Source organism: Protomyctophum bolini, assembly GCF_963924005.1.
Source record: "Protomyctophum bolini genome assembly, chromosome: 4".
NCBI classification, from domain to species: Eukaryota; Metazoa; Chordata; class Actinopteri; order Myctophiformes; family Myctophidae; genus Protomyctophum; species Protomyctophum bolini.
Window position 1 is genome coordinate 40,543,113 of NC_137865.1, and position 21,908 is coordinate 40,565,020.

Genomic DNA, 21,908 nt, shown 5'->3' on the forward strand with positions numbered 1-21,908 from the left:
TCCTATTTCCGATGGAACATAGGGAAAATCATAACTCATATATATACTGCTCCATCTATAACAATAGCTCATGGGGGCCTAATTGGTTCATGTTTGATCGGCTAAAGGTCCTCAGAGAAAGTCCAAGGCAGGCAGGAAGGAAGGCAGGGTGGGGTGCATTCATGGTGGGGTGCCTAGGCGAGGGTAGAGAGACTGCCTGCCTCATGCATGTTCGAGAGTTTAGTGAAAGTTTAAGATAGGATAGATCCCTTAGAGAAAAGTCTGCGGGCTGATATACACGCTGCCAATTAAATCTAGGATATACCATTTTGATTATTTATTTTCCACTGAGGTTTTTTTTTTAAGAGGGTGGATAATTGGTCGTTAATTAACAAGCAGTTAGCTTCGATCAGCTGTTATTATAGGCACCTGTCTGGTTGGATTGAAGAGGTTGAGTTGAGGGGAGAATTTACTAGGCTATGTAGTTGTTAGTTTAGTTGTTGTTGTGGGACCTGGGGCTGTGTGACATGCAGCTTGGAGGCACCGTCTTAGCTTTTGCAGGAACTTATAGTTAGTTATGAGTACCAACTTTGTAAAATCCCTTGAATTGTTGCTAACCGAACGGACCGACTTAAATCAACGACCGCGATGCTGGAATGCGCAACACGTTATTTGATACTTGGTTTACTGTGGAGTTTTTTCGAGGTGAGCTTATAGCCTATGCCTATAGTCTGCAGTATAGGCCTACTCTGCAGCACACATTAATAATAAGAATGCGTTGTTCGCATTGTGTTTACTTGCCTGTCCGTTATTTTTAACATGCCTTTTTTTTTCCAGATACAGACAACAGAAGCTGCCAAGTGCTCAGTCAACGTGACAGAAATCAACGCCAACTCGGATTCTATTGTCGTCAAATTGACCACCGCTGGCGAAGGATGCAACTTCACGGTGTTTAACCATCATGACAATACTCGGTCTGAGGATGAGGATGATGATGTGGCAGACTGTCAACAGAACGGACCGTATGAGGAGAATAATTATGTCTGCGAAGTCCTCGGTCTGGACCCTGGGACTCTGCACCGCATGGGGGTGATCTCTAGAAAGGATGGAGAGAGAGCCAACATATCAGTGCGCACAGGTGAGTGATCGAGTCTCTCTCTGGATTCTATTCTATAAATATTATGAATAATAATAATATCGAAAAAGATCTGTCATATATTTTCGTTCTATGTAAACTTTTAGTGTAGCTGCGCACGGCCAAGATGTATGTAGGCTATACTGTACATCTTGTAAATCTTGTAAATCCATGGATTTGCATGTAAATCCATGCATGTAAATCCATGTAAATCCGACCTTTCGCTGGTATTAATATATCGGATTTACATGGAACTTAGAGCAACAGTGCAATTAACTTGCAAGCCCAGATAAGCTAATTAAATTAAATATTTCGATTTTTGATTGATTTATATTAAATATGAGAATAAAGTTTTTCAAACTAGTGCTACACATTTGCCCTTGATATAACAGAAAGACAAAATTCTAGCTGGAGAATGAAAATCGTTTATGTAAATCTGCCTGTTAATTATTCATGTGTTAATTAATGTATTATTATTATTATTAATATTAATTTGTATATATTATATTATCTGAAGTGATTATAACAGGCCAATACATATATTTTCAATTAATGCTTATTCGTCTGACTATAGGCCCATAGCTTACTGATCCTATATGAACAATCATGCAATTTATTTTCTTCACATTTGATAAAACTTTATTAATCTTTGTGTGTGAAATATAATATATAGGCTATCATACCTGTATTCTGTTCAATAGAGGGCAAAAGTGTATGAACTTAATGTGTAATTACTATGATTGGTCAAGCTATTCAAAAAATAAGATATTATACTTTTACTTAAACAGGAAAGTGTAACTGAAGCTTCATGTTCATGTTCTCTTTTACAGACCTGCAGAGTCCTGCATGTGCATGTTTATTAGAATGCATTGTTTATTCTTAGATGAAACATCAAAGTTTACGTGTGTGTGTGTGTGTGTGTGTGTGTGTGTGTGTGTGTGTGTGTGTGTGTGTGTGTGTGTGTGCGTGTGTGTGTGTGTGTGTGTGTGTGTGTGTGTGTGTGTGTGTGTGTGTGTGTGTGTGTGTGTGTGTGTGTGTGTGTGTGTGTGTGCGTGTGTGTCACGTCGACACATGCACGACTCATATAGTGTGCCAACACAACTAAAGCCTCCTGCTCCCTTTTCATTAAATCGTCCTCTGTACATCCTTTTGTACATCGTCAAGGCCGTAACCTCAGTCAGCTGCCAAGACCAAAGCCTTGCCAGAAAAACCTTTGTGGGGAAGAGAGAGAGAGACACAGAGAGACAGAGAGAGAGAGAGAGAGGTTGAGATACAGTTTGTGATGTTGCTGCTTCTCAAAAAAATGTTTGGTTGTAAAAAAAGAAAAAAGAGAGAATTCAAGAACAATGTGTACGACCATCTAATGTTAAGTGTTTGTTGAGCTCCTAGACCCTTCCCTCCTCACCCCCTCCTCACTGCTTCCCGCCTTGTATTGTTTCTCTGTACGAACGGATACAAGGGGCCTTCATGCTGTTTGTTTGATTAGATCCAGAGAGAGAGAGAACTTTGTCCATTTCCAAGTAGGTTTGAAATCGCCCCTATATAGAGATTGTTGAAGTGAGTCTAGGATGGTGAAAAATGACACATTTGTGTTTTCTAGTTATTGCCAGGTCATTGTTCGCTTCTCTAATGGGGGGGAAAAAAACGATGTGATGATGTTTATGGCAGCTAGAACAGCTATAGATAAGGTTTGTAGACCAGTGCTTTTCAACCCTTTTCATATCAAGGCCCATTATTTCACGGACCACCATTTGAGATGAGATGTAGACTCGCAGACCCAAAACTAAAGAATATGTTCTTATCGTCTTTGGATAAGATTTTTTGTTGTACCATATAGGAGAGATAACAGGCAAGTGATAACGGGTCCATTTTGGTTACCGATTTAGCCGGGGACCACCTGGAACCCCCTCAAGGACCACTGGTGGTCCCCGGACCACTGGTTGAGAATGAGAACCACAACATTTGTTTGAATGCATTTGCTTTTGAGCCATTTCATTAGAATGACTGCAGATCTCAGACTGAGTGGTTTTGCAATCTCTGCAATGATCCTGGCGTTTGTGGCATTGTTGTCACTTATCTCATTGTCAGTGTCCTTCATGGGGTTCTGTCGATCTGCCAGTAGTATTCCTTGGGAAGCAAGGAAGGGCCCTTGGGGAGGAAGCCGTTATTAAGTAAAGGTCGTAGCGCGGCCTGAGCAGTGGGAGGTTTGACCACCCTCCGTCCCGTCCCCCCCGTCCCCCGTCCTAGCTCTCTTAGCTCCATTTTTTCTTTTCTTTCGACTGTTTCCTGAGCAGGCGAACGAACGCTCTCATTTGAGACGCATGCAGGTCTCCAAGTGAAAACGCTGCATTCTTTTAAAGCAACCAAAACAATCTTATCAAGCTCCTGCATCGCTGGCCTTCTGTTAGAGCACAATGACAGGATACGCACGCACGCACACATGCACATACTCACACACACACACACACACACACACACACACGCTACGCATAATCCTGCTGAGATGGTAATGGCGTACATGAGTATTAGGTGTATGAAGGATGATGTTAGTGCTAACTCAATGGAACAAATAAATTAATTCTGAACACCACCTCCTTCTATGTCAATCTTGGACCAAGTGGGTTAGGCTCAGCTGTTACTCCTGTTGGATCAAGTATATAGTAATCTAGTCAGACTAGGTGGGTTCAAACATGAATCCATGTATGCTAGAAGAACCCTAAATATAATGCGCTACTCTCTCCACCGTAGATCCAGTGGCCCCGGCCTGGCTCGATGTCCAACCGGACCAGGCTCAGGTCAAGGCCCGTTACGACGAGACCTCCTCCCAGGTTCCGACCGCCGGTACCTCTGGCTTGCGGGTGTTCTGGCCCGTGTCCCGTGGACACGTGGACTGGTATGAGCTCACCTTGGAGGACGCCAGCACCGGAGCCAGCAGCAGCACTCGCATCATGGGCAGCGCCGCTCCCCAGTCGGGCTTCACGGCTCTCACCCCAGGGTCCCTCTACACCCTTCAGCTGGTGGCCACCGCTGGGAACAAGAGTGCTCCCCCAGTCCAGGCCACGGCAGCCACAGGTGAGAGTCTGTCTGTCTGTGTGTCTGTGTGTCTGTGTGTGTGTGTCTGTGTGTCTGTGTGTGTGTGTGTGTGTGTGTGTGTGTGTGTGTGTGTGTGTGTGTGTGTGTGTGTGTGTGTGTCTGTCTGTCTGTCATTTTTTAATACATATTTTTATTGATAGTGAACAGTAGACTGACAGGAAATGGGGAGTGACACGCAGCAAAGGTCATCGGACCGCTACACTAGCCACCCGGGCCTATACCTGAACTATTCTAAGTTGATGTGACATTTGTTTTTTTATATATACATAGATTTAACTGCAGACAAAGTGGCATTACCAGTTTAAATTAATTAGGGATTAAGATGAACTGGATTCACTTTTGTTACTTCAATTTCATGGGGTGCCTTTCTGCCTGATAGTCAGTGGAGAGAGACAGGAACCAGGGAGTGACAGCCAGGGAGCAAATGGTCCTGCCGGCCCTGGGACTGGCTGTCAGGCATTTTAGGCCTATGTGGTGCACTGGTGCACTCCCAAACCATTCGGCTATTGGATTGCCCTACTCTAGCTCGTCCTCAGACGAGCCCTCCATCGTCGTTTCAAGTCATCCTGGTTCTCCATCTGGCCAGTTCGTTGGTACTTTGCACTTGAGTACATCCATGTTAGCGTGGGACGTCGTGATCGATGCCCGTGTGTTGGTTCCCAGATCACCAGTCTGCTGGCTGGCAGTTCTTGATGTCTTTGGCAGTGTCCTGCTAGTCTCATTCTCCTGGCTGCTATTTTCCCTCACACACATTATCCCTCACACACTGCCCTACACTCCAAAACGAATAATGTGTGTGTGAAACTGTGAACTAATAGTTCCCGCACGCACACGTACTGTGTGATCTGTTTGTTTCCATATGTTTTATGTATATCCTGATGACTGCTGTGCACAAAACAAATTTCCGAAAGGACAAATAAAGTATCTATCTACACATGCACGCACACGCACACACGCACACACATGCACACAAAATGAGCACACCGGGCATGTCAAGGTTAGTGTATGAATATCTTTTGGGGTTCAGCTCTTCAGTGAACATACGTGACCAGGATGCGTTATGTTTGCCTTCATGTACACAGGATGCTCGCACATACATACGCTGCATGCAGAAAAACAATTACTGTGACTTGCACTACAGTAACCTGCATTGTTTTCAGTACAGGTGTCTGTGTGGGAATCTACAGTGTTTACATCATGTGCATCAAATCCCTCTCGAGTACACTGACCCCACTTTATCAGAGTACTTCCTTTTTAGATTGTTTACACACACATACAGTATAGGAACACATTGCACAACATCAGAACTGCCGGCGATTGTTAACGCAGCTATCATGTGAAGAAAGGTGTACTTCTGTGGCTGTCTACACAGTACACACTATATAATATCTAATTATTTTGATATTATATGCTATACCGGTATACCGGACAATTTTGTCTGCTTTGTAAATACACTACTACAACATTGCTATTATGTCAGTTAATATAACATAATTATAATTATTAAGTAAGTTATTAATCTAATCAGGCATTGACACTAAGGGTTGCCCACCTGCCCCTGGCAGGTAAATAAAACTTTCGGGCAGATGGAGTTTGCCTGACCTGTGCTCGTTTGAGAGGGGATATCTCTATAGACGGTTGTGTCTAGAGATATCTGTCTAAACACCTGAACGAGTGCCCTGTCTTCTGGTCCGTGGAATGTAAAATAAGATCAGCACCTAATGTGCGAAGTGTGAACCCATAGTTATATTCATTTTAGGTATTTGGCATAAAATGTAGGTGCGACATCTTTTATCGCACAGTGTTAAACTGTAATTACCAATTGGATCTATCATATTATATTGGATGATTTACTTTTCAGGCAAGTGGACATGACCTTTGGGGCATGTAGAACATGACCTTTGGGGCATGTAGAACATGACCTTTGGGGCATGCAGAACATGACCTGCTCTTGCCCGACGGAGCGAGTGCCTCAGAGACCTTATTAGTGTCGACCCCTGAGCCTAATCTACTCTCTGCTCCTCCTCCTCCAGCCCCGTCCTCCGTCAGCGGCCTCCAGGTGTGGGCCTCCTCCTCCGGCAGCAACCTCAGTGTTTCCTGGCGGGCGGGCCCGGGCAGGAGTGAGCTGCTGAGGGTCCTGCTGAGGGACCAGGAGGGCTCCGCGGCGGTGAGGAACCTGACCCTGGAGAACGGCACCACGTCGGCCACGCTCGGCCACCTGCTGCCCGGGACCCTGTACACCGTCACCGTGGTCAACGAGGCCGCGGGCCTGCGGAGCTCTGTGTCCAGACAGGCCGTCACAGGTACCCAATATATAGTCTAGGAAAATTGGCCTCAGATCCTGTGCAGCAGGGGCGTGGCGTTGCGTTTCAAATGAAATGCGAATCAAAAGACAGGGGCGGGTTCCACATGGAGTGGGCGCTACATCTAAATAAGACGGAAGGGAAACAATTGCTCCTTGAGCGGTGGTGGCCTACTACAATTCAATTTGGAATTGCATTCCCTTCTGACTATTTTCATGGTATGCACAGTGCTTCAGACCGGAAAGGGGAGTGTCCGCTCAGATTCTGAGCGCAACGTACTTCCCTCACAGGGATACGTTCCTTTTTTACCAGAAGTTCGTTTTTTCTCGCCCGCCTAGTGGCGAAAAATAAAACTTCTGGGAACTCAGATTACCCAATATAGGACAGAGGTTCCCAAACTTTGTTCATGTCAAAGGATCTCCAAATTGACGCTAATTAGCCCTGCGTGCCCCCCAATAAGAGAAGATTATTTTACGGCTATAGCAGTGATTCTCAACCCGTTTTATTTCAAGGACCCCCAGTTTGACATGCATTAGTCTACAGACCCCCCATTTAATGGCAATGTACTTACAGGACACATAAGTTTACATAAACAATGACAATAAATGACAATAAACCGACATGATAGTTCACAAACAATGATCAAGTGAATACTAAACTAACTAATACACCCAGGATTCTTAAAAGGCAGATTACATAATATACAAGATAGAATAAAATAAAATAAAATAATACGTTGATGGTCGTCATTAGTATAGCAGATGCTGCTGTTTCATGGTACTTGGTCCCCCTCCTTTCTCCCCCTCCACACCAAATAGCCTTGCCAAATATAATTGATCTGTGTATGTTCGCCTATTTTTTGCCAAATCTTTGCATGTCATGATGACTAATGGAGGTTAGGGTTCATGTAGTTAATGATTTCTCAACACTAACAATTGACTCACTTCATAGCGGCTTTGTTTTACTTTCCACCACACGCACGCACGCACGCACGAGCGCGCGCACACACACACACACACACACACACACACACACACACACACGCACACGCACACGCACACGCACACACACAGCTACAGCGTCACTCTCTGTGGTTGTTTCCTGGGTATTGCTCTGTTCTCCCCACCCTTCCTCTGTCTGCAGCTGGCTGACTGATGAACAGCAGCACCCCTCCTAAACACTACCCCCCCCCCCCCACACACACACACACACACACACACACACACACACACACACACACCCCACCCCCCGCAATAAATCTGTTCACGAGACGAGGTAGATTCAAGTCTGAGTCTATTAGGAAATGACAGTGAGCAGTGTGAAATGGTTAAGGCTGTGACATAACCATGGCGATCACACAGAGTGATTTATTTTACATTTAGGATGAGCTTTTTGTGCCTTTATTGATAGTTACAGTGAAGACAGACAGGAAAGAGGGAGGGAGAGCCCGCCGGAGAGACATGCAGCAAAGGTCGTCATGAACGGGACTCGAACTTGCGACACGCTGTCAGGCCAGAGCCTATATGGCATGCGTCTGGACCGCTGTGCCAGTGGGCGTCCCGGGTTGAGTGTTTTTAACACCTTTCACCCACGTCTGAACCAACTGACCTCCCAATTCTAGTCTGTAGTATTCAGTCGAGAAACCGTCATATACTGTATACCATTTATAAAAGTCAATCAGATTAGAGTATAATATTCTTTTTGCATCTTTGTGACAGGCCTAAACATTCTCCCCTTCCTCCCCACACACACAGAAACTGTTTTTTTTTAAAACATAATAACCAATAGTTTTTACCAATAATTTTGGAAATATTCAAATTTTCCCCTTACGATCAGTATCGGCCGTTTATGAGAAAAACAATCTGTGATCGGGATCAGTCCTAAAAAAACGTGATCGGAGCATCCCTAATATTCAGGACAAGTCAGTTCTGTGTGTACGGGCCTTTAGTCAGTGAACGTAAACCCAACAGAGACAATGCTCGTTCCCAATGTGCCACACACAAAATACTCCAAAGTATTTCTCCAAAGAAAACACACGACCTGAAGAAACAAGGCCCAGATCGAAAACGTTAAGTGTTTTATCTTCTTCCTTGCCAGCTCCGGCAGCGGTATCAGACCTGCGCCTGGACAACAACGGTACCGTGGACTCTCTGAGAGCCAGCTGGGACGCGGCCAGGGGAGGGGTGGACCACTACAGGGTCACCCTTTCAGCGCCGGGCTCCACCTCCTCCTCCGCCCCTCTAGAGCGCCGGCTGACCCCCAACACCACCCAGGTGCTCTTCCAGGGTCTGACGCCCGGACGCACCTACCAGCTCTCTGTCGGCACCGCGGTGGCCCAGAAGACCACGGAGACCCGGACCAGCGGAAGGACAGGTGAATGTTGTCCCCTTGACTGTGGGGGCAAAAAGTACTCAATGGTTTATTTCACCCATTTAGACCTGAGGACGATTCTACAAAAAAAAGGCTTCTAAGTCATGCCAGTTTTCTGAAAAACCCTATGTTTTCATGTCAAGGACCCCCAAGATTACATGTAATTGGCTGCAGACCCCCATCTGAAAATATGTTGTTCCAGGGACCCTCCCAGTAGCAAACATTTGAGTTAGCGTTGTCTCTGAAAGAATATGTTCAAAGATTTGCACTACATTTTTACGATTTTTCAAAAATAGCAGACCTACAAGCTCATAGCGCGGCACTCGGTGCCGTGCTATGAGCTTGTAGATCTGCTATTTTTCAATAGTTAGTAACTAGTAACTAAAGTTTTAAAATAATTGTAGTGGAGTAAATGTACAAATTTTGTCTCTGATCCAGAATTAGCTGTATTTGGCTGCGGACCCCCATCTGAAAATATGTAGTACCAGGGACCATCCAGGAGCAAATATTTGAGTTAAAAATGTTCACTGTGAAAGAATATACAGTATATTCAAAGATTTGCGCCACATTTTCACGATAAAAAAACAAACAAAATAGCAGATTTACAAGCTTGTAGCTTGTAAATCTGCTATTTTTCAAGTATATCATAATCCTATCCTCGAATGGGTTAATTGATGATTCATTGTGGTCTGTGTGTTCCATTACCTGGGTTTCATCCGACCTCACTCTGTTCTACTTCAACGTGTCTCCAGTTCCAGACCAGGTGTCTAAGCTCTCCATGGTGGCTCTCAGTGACGGCAGGGCCCTGAGAGTGACCTGGTCTCCCCCTAGAGGCGAGTGGGAGAACTACGGCTTGGTGTTGTGGAACGGCTCGGTGGTGCTGGTGAACGAGACTCTGGGCAAACTGGCCCGACAGTTCGTGGCGCGGCCGGTCCTGGGCCTGGTGCCGGGCAGGCCCTACAGGGCAGAGGTCACCGTACAGAGTGGACCCCTGGGAAACGCTGCACACTGCCAGGGAAGACTCGGTGAGAGACATATTATTATTATTATTGCTTTTAATGTTTCTTTCTACAAACGTTGATTTGGAAGTGGCTCTCTTACTTATTGAACCCATTTCGACCGAGACCGATTCTACAAAATGTCAAGGACATTTTCATGTCGAGGACCCCCAGAATTATTTGGCCGCCGAGCCTCATCTGGAAATATGTTGTTCCAGGGACCCCCCCAGAAGCAAAGATTTGAGTTAAAAACATTCGCTCTGAAAGAATATATTCAAACATTTGGGCCACATTTTCAAAAAAAGACCTATAAGCTCGTAGCGTGACTAAAAACAAACATTAAACTTGTATATACTGTAGGAGGGGGCTATAGAGCGTCGCAGTCCCTCCCCCTTTTCAGAGTGGCCCAGGAAATTTATCCCAATGCATTTTTTCCAAAGGCATTTCAAAACGTATTTATTTAAAGACCTTTTAACTAAGCGTCGTACGAAGCCAACTCTTGTCGTGACAAATCATGACAACACACACAATTTTTCGGGCCAAACAAAGATTTTTTTTGTTGTTTTTCTTCTTTGTAATTATTTGTTTGGTCCAAAATATTGTGTTTGTTGTCATGATTTGTCACGACAAGAGTTGGCTTCGTACGACGCTTGAAAAACGCTTTGAAATGCCTATGGAAAAATGCATTGGGATTAATTTCCTGGGCCACTCGTCGTTCTGAAAGGGGGAGGGACTGCGACGCTCTATAGCGCCCCTCAAAAAAAGATCAGATGGGTTTGAAAAGCTGATATTGTAAACCCACCTCCCCATACTGTACACACAGCCCCCCGGCCTGTCCAGCAGCTGGTGGTGCGTCACAGTGACGAGACCACCCTGAGCGTCCTGTGGAGTCGACCCGTGGGGGTCTGGGACGGCTACACGGTGGTGCTGAGGCAGCAGGCGGAGCCTCCGGCCGCCGCGGTCATCATCGGTCAGATGAAGAGCCTGCCCTGGGAGGCCAGGGAGTGCACGTTCAACGTGCTCACGCCGGGACGCCGCTACACGGTCACCGTGACGACCAACAGTGGCAACCAGAGCAGCTCGGCGTCCGTGTCTGGACAGACCAGTGAGTTTTTTTCAACATTTTTTTTTGCCCCCCATGATTTTCTTTGAACAATGTCAGTGTTAGCCATTGAGCCATTGAGACCCTGAGACCGGATTCTACAAAATGTCTTCTTCTAAATCACGACAGTTTTCTGAAAAACCTCATGTTTCTATATCAGTGAAGAGCAACCTTAAATAAATCTTTTAAGCTTTGGAGCTTACTTCAGTGTGCAGACCTTAAGGGGCTCCATTTTAATTAATCACTGCTAAACCCCTTATCCCTAAACTTCTTTGCCTTTATTTACTATTTAGCAAAACATTTTTGAATAGTTAAAATGGCCAGTCTACAAGCTCACAACGTGTCAATGTAGATTGGCTAGTTGAACTATTCAAAAATGTTTTTCAAATTAGTAAAAAAGGCAAAGAAGTTTAGGGATAAGGGGTTTAGCGGTTATCTTTATTCTTCTATTATTTACCTCGGCCCGGCACCTGGCGTTTAGTTAGTCTGTTAGTGGATATGCGTGCTCTATTGTATTTTATTAGGCCTACAATCAGTTGTGCTCAAACATTTTCATGTCAAGGACCCCAAAAATGATCTGTATTTGGCCGCCGACCCCCATCTGCAAGTATGTTGTTCCAGGGACCCCCCCCCCCCCCCCCCCCCCCGAAGCAAAGATTTGCGTTAAAAACATTTGCTGTGAAAGAATATATGTGACTAGTTTTTCTCCTGGTGAAAAGCTGGAGTTTGTGCGATGGCAGGCTCTCAGTCAAATCTGGTTACATATTATATTCCAAGATTTGCACATATTTTCACGATAAAAAAAAAATAGCAGATCTACAAGCTTGTATATGTGCTATTTTTCTAATAGCTAAAGTATAAAATAATGGTTATGAAGTGGTCGGATATGTTTTGTCTTAACCTGCAACTTTTTGTCCCCCATCCGTCCCTCTCCTCCAGCTCCAGCCCAGGTGACCGGGCTGCAGGTGTCCAACGGGGGGACCACGGACAGCCTCCAGACGCGGTGGGAGCGAGCGGCCGGCGAGCTGGACTCGTACCGCGTGCTGCTTGTGCGCGACAGCAGCGTCATCAGGAACGAGAGCGTGGCGGCCGACGCCACCGGCCTGGGCTTCCACGCCCTGCGGCCCGGCGCCCTCTACAAGGTGGTGGTGACCACGGTCAGGACCGGGCAGACCTCCAGGCAGACGGTGGCCGAGGGACGCACCGGTGAGGCGAAGGAGTGGGTGGGGGGTTTTCTCCAGTGGGTGGAGGGGGAAAAGTACTCACATTTAGTTATACTAACCCATTCTGGACGGGAACGCCTTTTGGTGTTTTAACCCATTTAGACCTGAGGACGATTCTACAAAATGTCTTCTAAATCCTGACAGTTTTCTGAAAAACCCATATTTTTTATGTCAGTGGTGCTCAAACATTTTCATGTCAAGGACCCCCAAAAATATATGTATTTGGCCTCCGACCCCCATATGAAATGATGTTGTTCCAGGGACCTCCCAGAAGCAAAGATTTGAGTTGAAAACATTTGCTCTGAAAGAATATTCAAAGATTTGCATCACATTTTCACTATTTTTCAAAAATAGCAGATATACAAGCTCATAGCGCAGCACTGAGTGCCGCGCTACGAGCTTGTAGATCTGCTATTTTTCAACAGCTAAAGTATATCATAATCCTTAACCCATTTTGTATGGGAACCCCTTTTGGAAATAAAATCACAAGTGTTTGTGTAAGTAAGTTCACATGTTATGCTTCTGTATTCTCCATGGATACTGTACACATTACGGGTCTTAGGTGTTAACTACTAATGTTAGTCCCCTCTTTTTTTCAATGTTATTTCGAATGCAAACAATCAAAACACATTCCTGTCCTCGGTTGTTAGAAGAGCACAATAGATGAAGTCTGGGAATGTCAATTCTCTCTGGCACTCATCCTCACCCCTCGGTGTCCTCCAAAATATGATGACTGACGGACTGTAAACAGCTCTTTGTATCTGAAACTGACAAGAGGATATTGTTGAAAACCTTGCCCTCTTATCTGATGTAACAGGAATTTGCCTGGAATTTCCAGGAAGTCAAAACCAGTCAAATAGTCAAGGTCCGTTCATCAAAGACTTCCTGTTGGGGACGTGAACAGTTCGGAGGTTCCTGCTGTACATTGTTGAATTCCAACTAGAGCACTTTGCTTTTTGTGGAAAATATGTTTAATAGGTTTTGTAAATCACCAGCCGCTTTTACGTGATAAACGCCAAGAAGGAAGCGTGAATAATTAATTAATGTTGCTCCCTAGCCTGCCGAGATTGTTTAGTTTAGTTTAGTTTAGTTTATTTTGGTCCATTTGTTTGACAAACGGTGTAGTACAGTAGGCCTACATATCAATAAGGCACTTTAGAAACGGTCCAAAAAGGTATAGGCTGAAGCTAAAGCTTATTTTGCCTACCCCATTTTTGTTTTGGTTTTACCCCGTTTTAGTTTTGGTTATTTTCCATACCTACTAAAGTTTGATTACTTTGTCTTACTATTTTTATATTACTATTTGTATATTATCTTTGGTGAGAACCACATATAAGCCCTCCCTGGGTTTCTTTTCTCACCTGCACACACTTTTACACACTCTTTTATTGATGTTACCTTTTTTGTACTGTTTTTATTGTGCGAATAAACTAAACTAAACTAAACATTTAAATACAAAATCAAATATCAAAACGAAGTAGCCTATAATTCGAATTTGATTTAACAAAACTGAAAAACAATTCATAAATATGTTTGCTAATCCAAGTAAGAACACAACAAAGTAAACAACCAGATAGTGTGAGTTTTTCCCCCTTTTTTAATTATCTCTTTCTTCCCCTTTTCTCCTCCCAACTAAGTTCCCGCTGCCGTTGGCGAGGTGACGGTCAGTAACAACGGCCGTATGGACTTCCTCAGCGTGTCATGGCGTCCGGCGGTGGGCGAGGTGGACAGCTACCTGGTGACCCTGAGGGACCGGGAGAAGACAGTGCAACAGAACGTCATGTCCAAGTCGGCCAGCCCAGAGTGTGGCTTCAACCTGCTGGTCCCGGGACGGCTCTACAACATCTCCATCACCTCCCGCAGCGGAGGCTACGAGAACCACACCACGGTCCTGGAACGCACACGTATGTACAGTATCACCTTCTGCTCCTCTCGTTCACTCTGCTTTTTGGCGGGTTTTTGTTTTGTTGCCTTTATTGATAGTACAGTAATTAGACAGGAAAAGGGGGATAGAGATGGGGAGTGACACGAGGCAAAGGCCGTCGGGGCTTGGGAGTTGAACCCGCAGCACCTCGTCCGGCTGGTTCGGCAGCCTAGGTGTCCAGATGGTTGAGCTAACCGTCCGGGCCGCCCATTCTGCTTTTTAACACATTGTACAGTATCTGCTCCTCTCGCTGACTCTGCTTTTTATGTCTATGCATTTTATGTGCTCTAAAAGTTATTGTTGTTGCTGCTGGAATGACAATGGAGTACTTTGTGCGGAATTTATAACACTCTGGGTTTCCCGATTCACTAAGCTGTTTACACCCATACTTTGGTCCCATGTAAGTCTGCATCCGAGCAGCCCTGAGAAAGAGTGGCCCTCCGCATTATTCACTGACAAAAAAAAAACAGACTACTAACGTGGGAAGTTTGGAAAATTCCTTTACACCCTAAATATGTCTGTAAACGGCTTAGTGAATCGGGGCCCTATATAAGTAATTGTGTGGCATTGTGCTATTCCATATTTGTACATGTGTAGTTAGCATTATTGTCATAGCCATGGACATTTTATTCATTTTCGCCTGCTCTTTTGGTCGTCTGGCTCTGAGTTGCTATGGACAGTTGGACACGAACATTAGTTCTACTGCGTTAAACGTCTCTCCATCCATCCATCCATCCAGAGCCGTCCGGTGTCCAGAACCCGCACGCCACGCACGCCGCCCGCGACGACTACCTGAAGGTGTACTGGCGCCACGCGGCCGGCGACTTCGACTTCTACCAGGTGGTCATCAAGCACAACGTCTTCCACCAGAACAAGACGGTGACGAGGACGCAGAACGAGTGTGTGTTCAACGGCCTGGTCCCCGGAAGGCTCTACACCGTGGTGGTCTGCACCTGGAGCGGCAAATACGAGACCAGCGTCTCTACCGACGGACGGACATGTAAGTGACCTTCGGCACTTGAAATTTCTGTGCATATACATTCAGTGTAAAACAACAGTGTTGTTTTTGGCAGCAAATTTCTATTTTAGTTTTAGTCATAGTCTCTTGAATAGTTTTCATTTAGTTTTGGTCACATTTTAGTCACCTGGAATGTTTTAGTGTCTAGTTTTAGTCGACTAAATGTCATAAGATTATTTTGGCGGCCGTTGTAATGACTGTTTTACAATGCTATTTCCAGCATGCAACCAAGTGTAAAATGACTTGTACTGGATCTCTTGTCCACTAGTCCCTTCCTAACATGTTAGTCTAGTTTCTATCTGTTGACGAAATTGTCAATACATTTAGCTCAGTTTTAGTCATAATATCTTAGCTTCCATCAGTGAAAAACGGTAGACAAAAACAACATTGTTTTGGACCTAGATATTATTTATACGCATTGGAAACAATGGAAACGGAGACTAGAAGAAGACGTTTCGAGTTTTTGTCAGCCAGAACAGGGTGGAGGAAATAAAAGAGCTGGGAGGGGGAATTAAACAAAGAATTGCAGCTACAGTTGTAGCTTTGTAGCTTTGCATCTGGAAGTTGAACCCAGCTCTGCCTCAATTTGTAGCTTTGTATCTTTTGCAGCAGCTACTGTACAAACGTTGGACGCATCTTTGCATCTTCGCGTCGCCTTGGCTTCCATTGACAAATGAACGGTATAGTTTGTTTGCATCTGACCGTATGGTGTGAACGCACCGATATCCCCACTGAGAGAACAACCCTTATTAACCCTGTCCCGTGCTGTCTCTGTCTCTGTGTAGTTCCGGCTGCAGTGCGGTCCCTGTCTCTGGCGGGCCAGGGCACGGAGGACCTCCGCGTGGCGTGGGCCCCCGCCCCGGGAGACGTGGACCACTACGAGGTGCAGGTTCTGTTCAACGACATGAAGGTGTTCCCGCCCGTCCCGCGGGGCAGCGACATGGGCCAGTGCACCGTGACCTCCCTGACCCCCGGACGCCTCTACAAGATCCAGGTGTCCACGGTCAGCGGGCCCAACCACAACGCCAAGTTCATAGAGGGTCGTACAGGTATAAACCCTTTTTAGTTATTTTTTCGTAAGATATTTTTTGGGGCTATTCTGCCTTTATTGAATGGACATAGTGGAGAGAGAGAGAGAGAGACAGGGAACAGAGAGAGAGACACAGGGAACAGAGAGAGAGAGAGAGACACAGGGAACAGAGAGAGAAACACAGGGAACAGAGAGAGAGAGAGAGACACAGGGAACAGAGAGAGAGACAGGGAACAGAGAGAGAGAGACACAGGGAACAGAGAGAGAGAGAGAGACACAGGGAACAGAGAGAGAAACACAGGGAACAGAGAGAGAGAGAGAGACACAGGGAACAGAGAGAGAGACAGGGAACAGAGAGAGAGAGACACAGGGAACAGAGAGAGAGAGAGAGACACAGGGAACAGAGAGAGAAACACAGGGAACAGAGAGAGAGAGAGAGACACAGGGAACAGAGAGAGAGACAGGGAACAGAGAGAGAGAGACACAGGGAACAGAGAGAGAGAGAGACAGGGAACAGAGAGAGAGAGACACAGGGAACAGAGAGAGAGAGAGAGAGACAGGGAACAGAGAGAGAGAGACACAGGGAACAGAGAGAGAGAGAGACAGGGAACAGAGAGAGAGAGACACAGGGAACAGAGAGAGAGAGAGAGAGACAGGGAACAGAGAGAGAGAGAGAGACACAGGGAATGGCACGCAGCAAAGGTTGTCGGGATCGGGACTCTAACCTATATGTAGTCATTTTAAAATAACTTTAACAGCTGTTACAAAATGTTAAAAACACTTGTTTTTTAGCCCCACTGGCGTTTTTTTCACTTCTAGTGTTTTTTACTAGTTGCCTAGTTTTCTAGTCGACTAGTTGTTTAACTACCTATTATTAATTTATTTTATATTTGTACATTTAAAAACTGTGCACATTGGTGACTATAATATAGCATTCTAGCTGAGGCCTACAAAAACAGGCAAACCTATCAGCTATAGTCAACTATAGGTTGACTATTTACTAGTCGAGTAGTTGAATAGTCGACTAGTTGAATAGTCGACTAGTTGAATAGTCGACTAGTTGCTTAAAGCCCTAGGATGGCAATTTTAGTCAGTCAGTCACTCTATATCAGTGGTTTTCAACCTTTTTCATATCAAGGTCCATTATTTATTTGGCATTTGAGCCACGGACCACCATTTGATGTGATATAGCCTCACAGGCCCAAAACTAAAAGATGTTTTTCTTATCGTTGGATAAGATTTTGTCCACAATTCCATGCTGTGTTGATGTGATACAGGCAAATGTTGATCAAAATAACAATTCTTCCACATTCTCTAATTGTGTAGACTTCTTGTAAATCAAGTAATGCAGATCTTTAACAATAATGTAACTCTTGAGAGATTAAAATGAAACCAAATGTATTTCATTGGTTTCATTTTTTACACTCTCAAGAGTTAAAGATCTATATAAGGGTCCATTTGGTTACTGGTTGAGAACCACTGTTCTACATTAACCCATTTTTGGCTGGAACCCCTTTTTTGGTGTTAGCATTATGTTACGCTTTAGCTATTTTTGAAAAATCGAATCAGAAAACGGTCAGGATGTAGAAGACATTTTTAGAATCTGATCTCAGGTCAGAATGGGTTAATACCCAAATGCTCATGTGTGTGACTCTGACTCCTCCTCCTCGACGCCCAATCAGTGCCCAGCAAAGTGAAGAACATCCACGTCTCCAACGGCGGGCTGAGTGACAGTCTGAAGATCAGCTGGACTCCGGGTCAGGGCGACCTGGACAGCTACTCCGTGTCTCTGTTCAAGGACAGCGGCCGCCGGCTGGACGTCAAGCCGGTCCGAAAGCACGACGCGGAGCTGAGCTTCGGCTCCCTGCAGCCGGGCCAGCTCTACAGCGTCACCATCCAGTCTCTGAGCGGAGAGCTGACCAACAACAACACAGCCGGCGGACGCACAGGTGAGAGGCCCAGTTCAGAATGACACACACACACACACACACACACACACAGCTCTACAGCGTCACCATCCAGTGCCTGAGCGGAGAGCTGACCAACAACAACACAGCTGGCGGACGCACAGGTGAGAGGCCGGAGCTCACAATGACACGTATTGCACGTGGGCTGCACGCGTCTCGCACGCACACCGCACACACACACGCGCATGCACGCACGCACACACACACACACACATACGCGCGCGTGTGCAAGTTAAAGCAGCCGATTCCAGTCCGACACCAGAGTTAGTGTCGAAGTGTCCTTGAGCAAGACTCTGAACCCACTAATTGATCCCGAAGTGCAGGTTGGTGCCATGCATGGTTTCCTCCGCCATCGGTGTGTGAATGGGTGAATGTAATGCACAAGGCGCCTTTATCCAAGGCGCTTTACAAGGCGCTTTACAAGGCGCTTTACAAGTGCCTTGACAGCAGTGGGCGTGGTTTTATAAAAATATATTGAATATTTAATTATATGATATACTACATTTAATAAATACCCTTTGTTTAGTGGTTTTAATTTAAAAAAAATTCATAGATCAAAGGTTTTATGGTCAGGATTCACCATCTAGGCTTAGTTAAAATAATTTATATAAATATTTTTGTAAATCTGTATGGGGAAAAATGAATGGCCGATTTTTCAGTGGAATCAGAAAACCATGCCCACTGCTATGCCCTATATATAAATGCACCATTTCTAGAGAGCGACCTCCTCTGCTCCAGTCCTCCCAACGCACGCACACACGCACACACACACACACACACACACACACACACACACACACACACACGCACACACACACACACACACACACACACACACACACACACACACACACACACACACACACACACACACACAGTTAACTAACGAGCGGCCTGCTCCTCTCCTCTCCCCAGTCCCCTCCACGGTGACGGGGCTGCAGGTGGACAACCGCCACAGCACCTGCAGCCTCCAGGCCAGCTGGCAGGAGGCCCTGGGCGTGGCCGACGGCTACGGCCTGCAGCTATTGGACGAGAGGGGCGTCCTGGTGGCCAACTCCTCCCAGGCCTCGGGACAGACGCGGCACCGCTTCGACGGCCTCACCCCGGGCAAGAAGTACCGCGTGCAGGTCCACACCACCAGCGGAGGGGTCTGCAGCCTGGGGGTCAGCGCCGACGCTCGCACTCGTAAGGATATATCCACCATTATCGCCTGTCTGTCTATTCGGGTTTGAAACACTATGGGCTCCATTTTCGTCACCGCTAAACCCCTTATCCCTAAACTTCTCTGCCTTTTTTTCCTTTTTTGAAAAACATTTTTGAATAGTTCAACTAGCCAATCTACATCGACACGTTGTGAGCTTGTAGACTGGCCATTTTAACTATTCTAAAATGTTTTGAAAAATAGTTAAAAAAAAAAGGCAAAGAAGTTTAGGGATAAGGGGTTTAACGGTGACGAAAATGGAGCCCTATATGCCCAAAACTCTTCCTTTTTTTTTGAGGGGCGCTAGCCCCTCCTATTTCCAGCTTTGAGGGTGTGTGTAAACACAAACATTGTGAAAAAAGACAACCTGCAGCAATCCAGGTTAAAACAAAATCCTTCTAGGTGCAACCGTGCAAGGCTTGAAGATATAAGCTTGTAGATCTGTTATTTTCGCATTTTTTTTGTTGTCCAAAAGTGTCCTCTTAGGGGATTGTAGCCCCTGCCTCTCTAACATTCTTCTGTGACTCATATCAGGGCCCGCCGCCGTCACAGACCTCTCCATCAAGAGCAACACCACCACGGGCCTGTCCTTCCGCTGGGCGCCACCGGAGGGCGACTTCGAGGCCTACGACATCTACCTGTACGACGGGGCGGACGCGCTGACGGACCGCCGCAGCGGCCAGGCCGCCAGCAGGGACTGCTCCTTCCAGGGCCTCAGGCCTGGCGCCCCCTACAGGCTGGTGGTGTTGACGCGCAGCGGAGACCAGACCAACGACTCGGCCATCTGGGCCAGGACAGGTGAGGAGGAGGACTGCAGCCTCCAGTATAGTCATTAACTTGAATAGTTTTAATTTAGTTTTAGTCGCATTTTAGTCACCCGGAATGTTTAGTGTTATTCTGGTTTTAGACTAAATATCAAAAGGTTTTAGTTGACTAAATCTACAGTTGATTTAGTCAACTAATATGTATTTTGGCGGGCCTTGATGCCGTCATAATGGCTAATTTCACATTTGCTGAAAATAGCAGATATACAAACTTGTAGATCTGCTATTCTCAGTATGCAACCAAGTGTAAAATGACTTACCGGTATACCGGATCTCTTGTCCACTAGTCCCTTCCTAACATTTTTGTCTATTTTTTATTTGTTGACGAAATTGTCACTATATAAAGTCTTAGTTTTAGTCACCATAGCTTAGTTCATGTAGTTTCCATTTCGTTTTCGTCAGTGAAAAAAGGTAGTCGACGAACATCTTTTGTCATAGTTTTAGTCGACGTTCTCTCTGTACCTCCACCGTCCACCATGCAGTCCCGGCAGCAGTGACGTCCCTGCAGGCCCACAGCTCCTCCAACCAGTCCGAGTGTCTGACGCTGAGCTGGGAGCGCCCGGCCGGGGAGCTGAGCGGCTACCTGCTGTCCCTGTACGACCCCGACGGGAAGCAGCAGGCCGAGGAGCGCCTGGCCACGGAGCTGACGCAGTTCACCTTCTCCGGCCTGGTCCCTGGGCGCCTCTACCAGGCCGTGATGCTGAGCCGCAGCGGAGAGCTCGCCAACAGGGCCCACGTGGCGGGCAGGACGGGTAATAATAATAATCAGCGGGTTGTTGTTTTTGGGCCAGTAAAAATTTGAGTTTTAGTTTTTTAGTCATAGTCTTTTTGAATAGTTTTCGTTTTCGTTTTTAGTCACATTTTTAGTCACCTGGAATGTTTTAGCGTTAGTCTAGTTTTAGTCGACTAAATGTCATGTGATTTTAGTCTACTAAATCTACGGTTGATTTAGTCGACTAAAATGTGTTTTGGCGGGCCTTGATGCCGTCATAATGACTGATTTTACGCTTGCTGAAAATAGCCGATATTGTAGATTGGTTATTTTACCCCCAATTTCTATTGTAAAATCAATGTTAATTTAACCCTGAGAGTGTACAAATGGAACTGAGTTACAGACCCATAAGGGTCCATTTTGTTGCGAACTTCCTATCCACACTTTTCCTGGGCTGTGTGTGCTCCAGTTCCTGTTGATTTCATTGGATATCATTGGTCATCTGACCAGTTTCATTGGCTTTCATTGGATCAAATCGACAGGAACTGGAGCACACACAGCCCAGGAAAAGTGTGGATACTATCTTTCATTTAGCTGGTACTCCCTCAAGGACCCCTGGTGGGTCCCCGGACGGACCCCACTTTGAGAACCAACTGACTCTTCTCTTTTCCCTGTTGTGGTGTTCCTCCCCACCGTGCAGCCCCCAGACCCCCCACGTCCTTCTCCTTCGGCGCAGTGACCAACACCTCCCTGGAGGTCACCTGGAACGGCCCCGTGGGCTCCGACTACGACGACTTCGACCTGCAGTGGGCTCCCCGCGACCAGCTGTCCGTCATCGACCCGTACCACACGCGCGCCTCGGGCAGTCGCATCCTGAAGGGCATGTACCCCGGGCGGCTCTACAGCTTCAGCCTGCGCACGGTCAGCAGAGGAGGAGCCTCAGCGGCGGAGGCCAGCGGCGGTGGTGGCGGGGCTCCAGTGACCATGAGCCTGCCCATCGAGAAGAGCATCCGTACCAGTAGGTATCCA

General features: G+C 46.1%; 1 protein-coding gene across 2 annotated transcripts in view; it reads left to right on the plus strand.

Annotated features, from left to right (window-relative positions):
• Window positions 1–223: 223 nt before the first annotated feature.
• The window catches only part of ptprbl (protein tyrosine phosphatase receptor type B, like), a 44,512-nt gene continuing 22,827 nt past the window's right edge, over window positions 224–21,908 (plus strand). For both annotated transcript variants that reach the window (XM_080761746.1, XM_080761747.1), the window contains exons 1-16: window positions 224–684; window positions 817–1,117; window positions 3,863–4,186; window positions 6,241–6,510; window positions 8,608–8,883; window positions 9,633–9,905; window positions 10,702–10,983; window positions 11,920–12,186; window positions 13,841–14,107; window positions 14,867–15,127; window positions 15,931–16,194; window positions 17,858–18,124; window positions 19,058–19,327; window positions 19,878–20,141; window positions 20,650–20,919; window positions 21,580–21,897. In XM_080761746.1, the coding sequence (XP_080617872.1) occupies window positions 628–684; window positions 817–1,117; window positions 3,863–4,186; window positions 6,241–6,510; window positions 8,608–8,883; window positions 9,633–9,905; window positions 10,702–10,983; window positions 11,920–12,186; window positions 13,841–14,107; window positions 14,867–15,127; window positions 15,931–16,194; window positions 17,858–18,124; window positions 19,058–19,327; window positions 19,878–20,141; window positions 20,650–20,919; window positions 21,580–21,897 (4,231 nt within the window). In that variant the 5' untranslated portion in view covers window positions 224–627. The remainder of the gene's footprint in view (window positions 685–816; window positions 1,118–3,862; window positions 4,187–6,240; window positions 6,511–8,607; window positions 8,884–9,632; window positions 9,906–10,701; window positions 10,984–11,919; window positions 12,187–13,840; window positions 14,108–14,866; window positions 15,128–15,930; window positions 16,195–17,857; window positions 18,125–19,057; window positions 19,328–19,877; window positions 20,142–20,649; window positions 20,920–21,579; window positions 21,898–21,908) is intronic.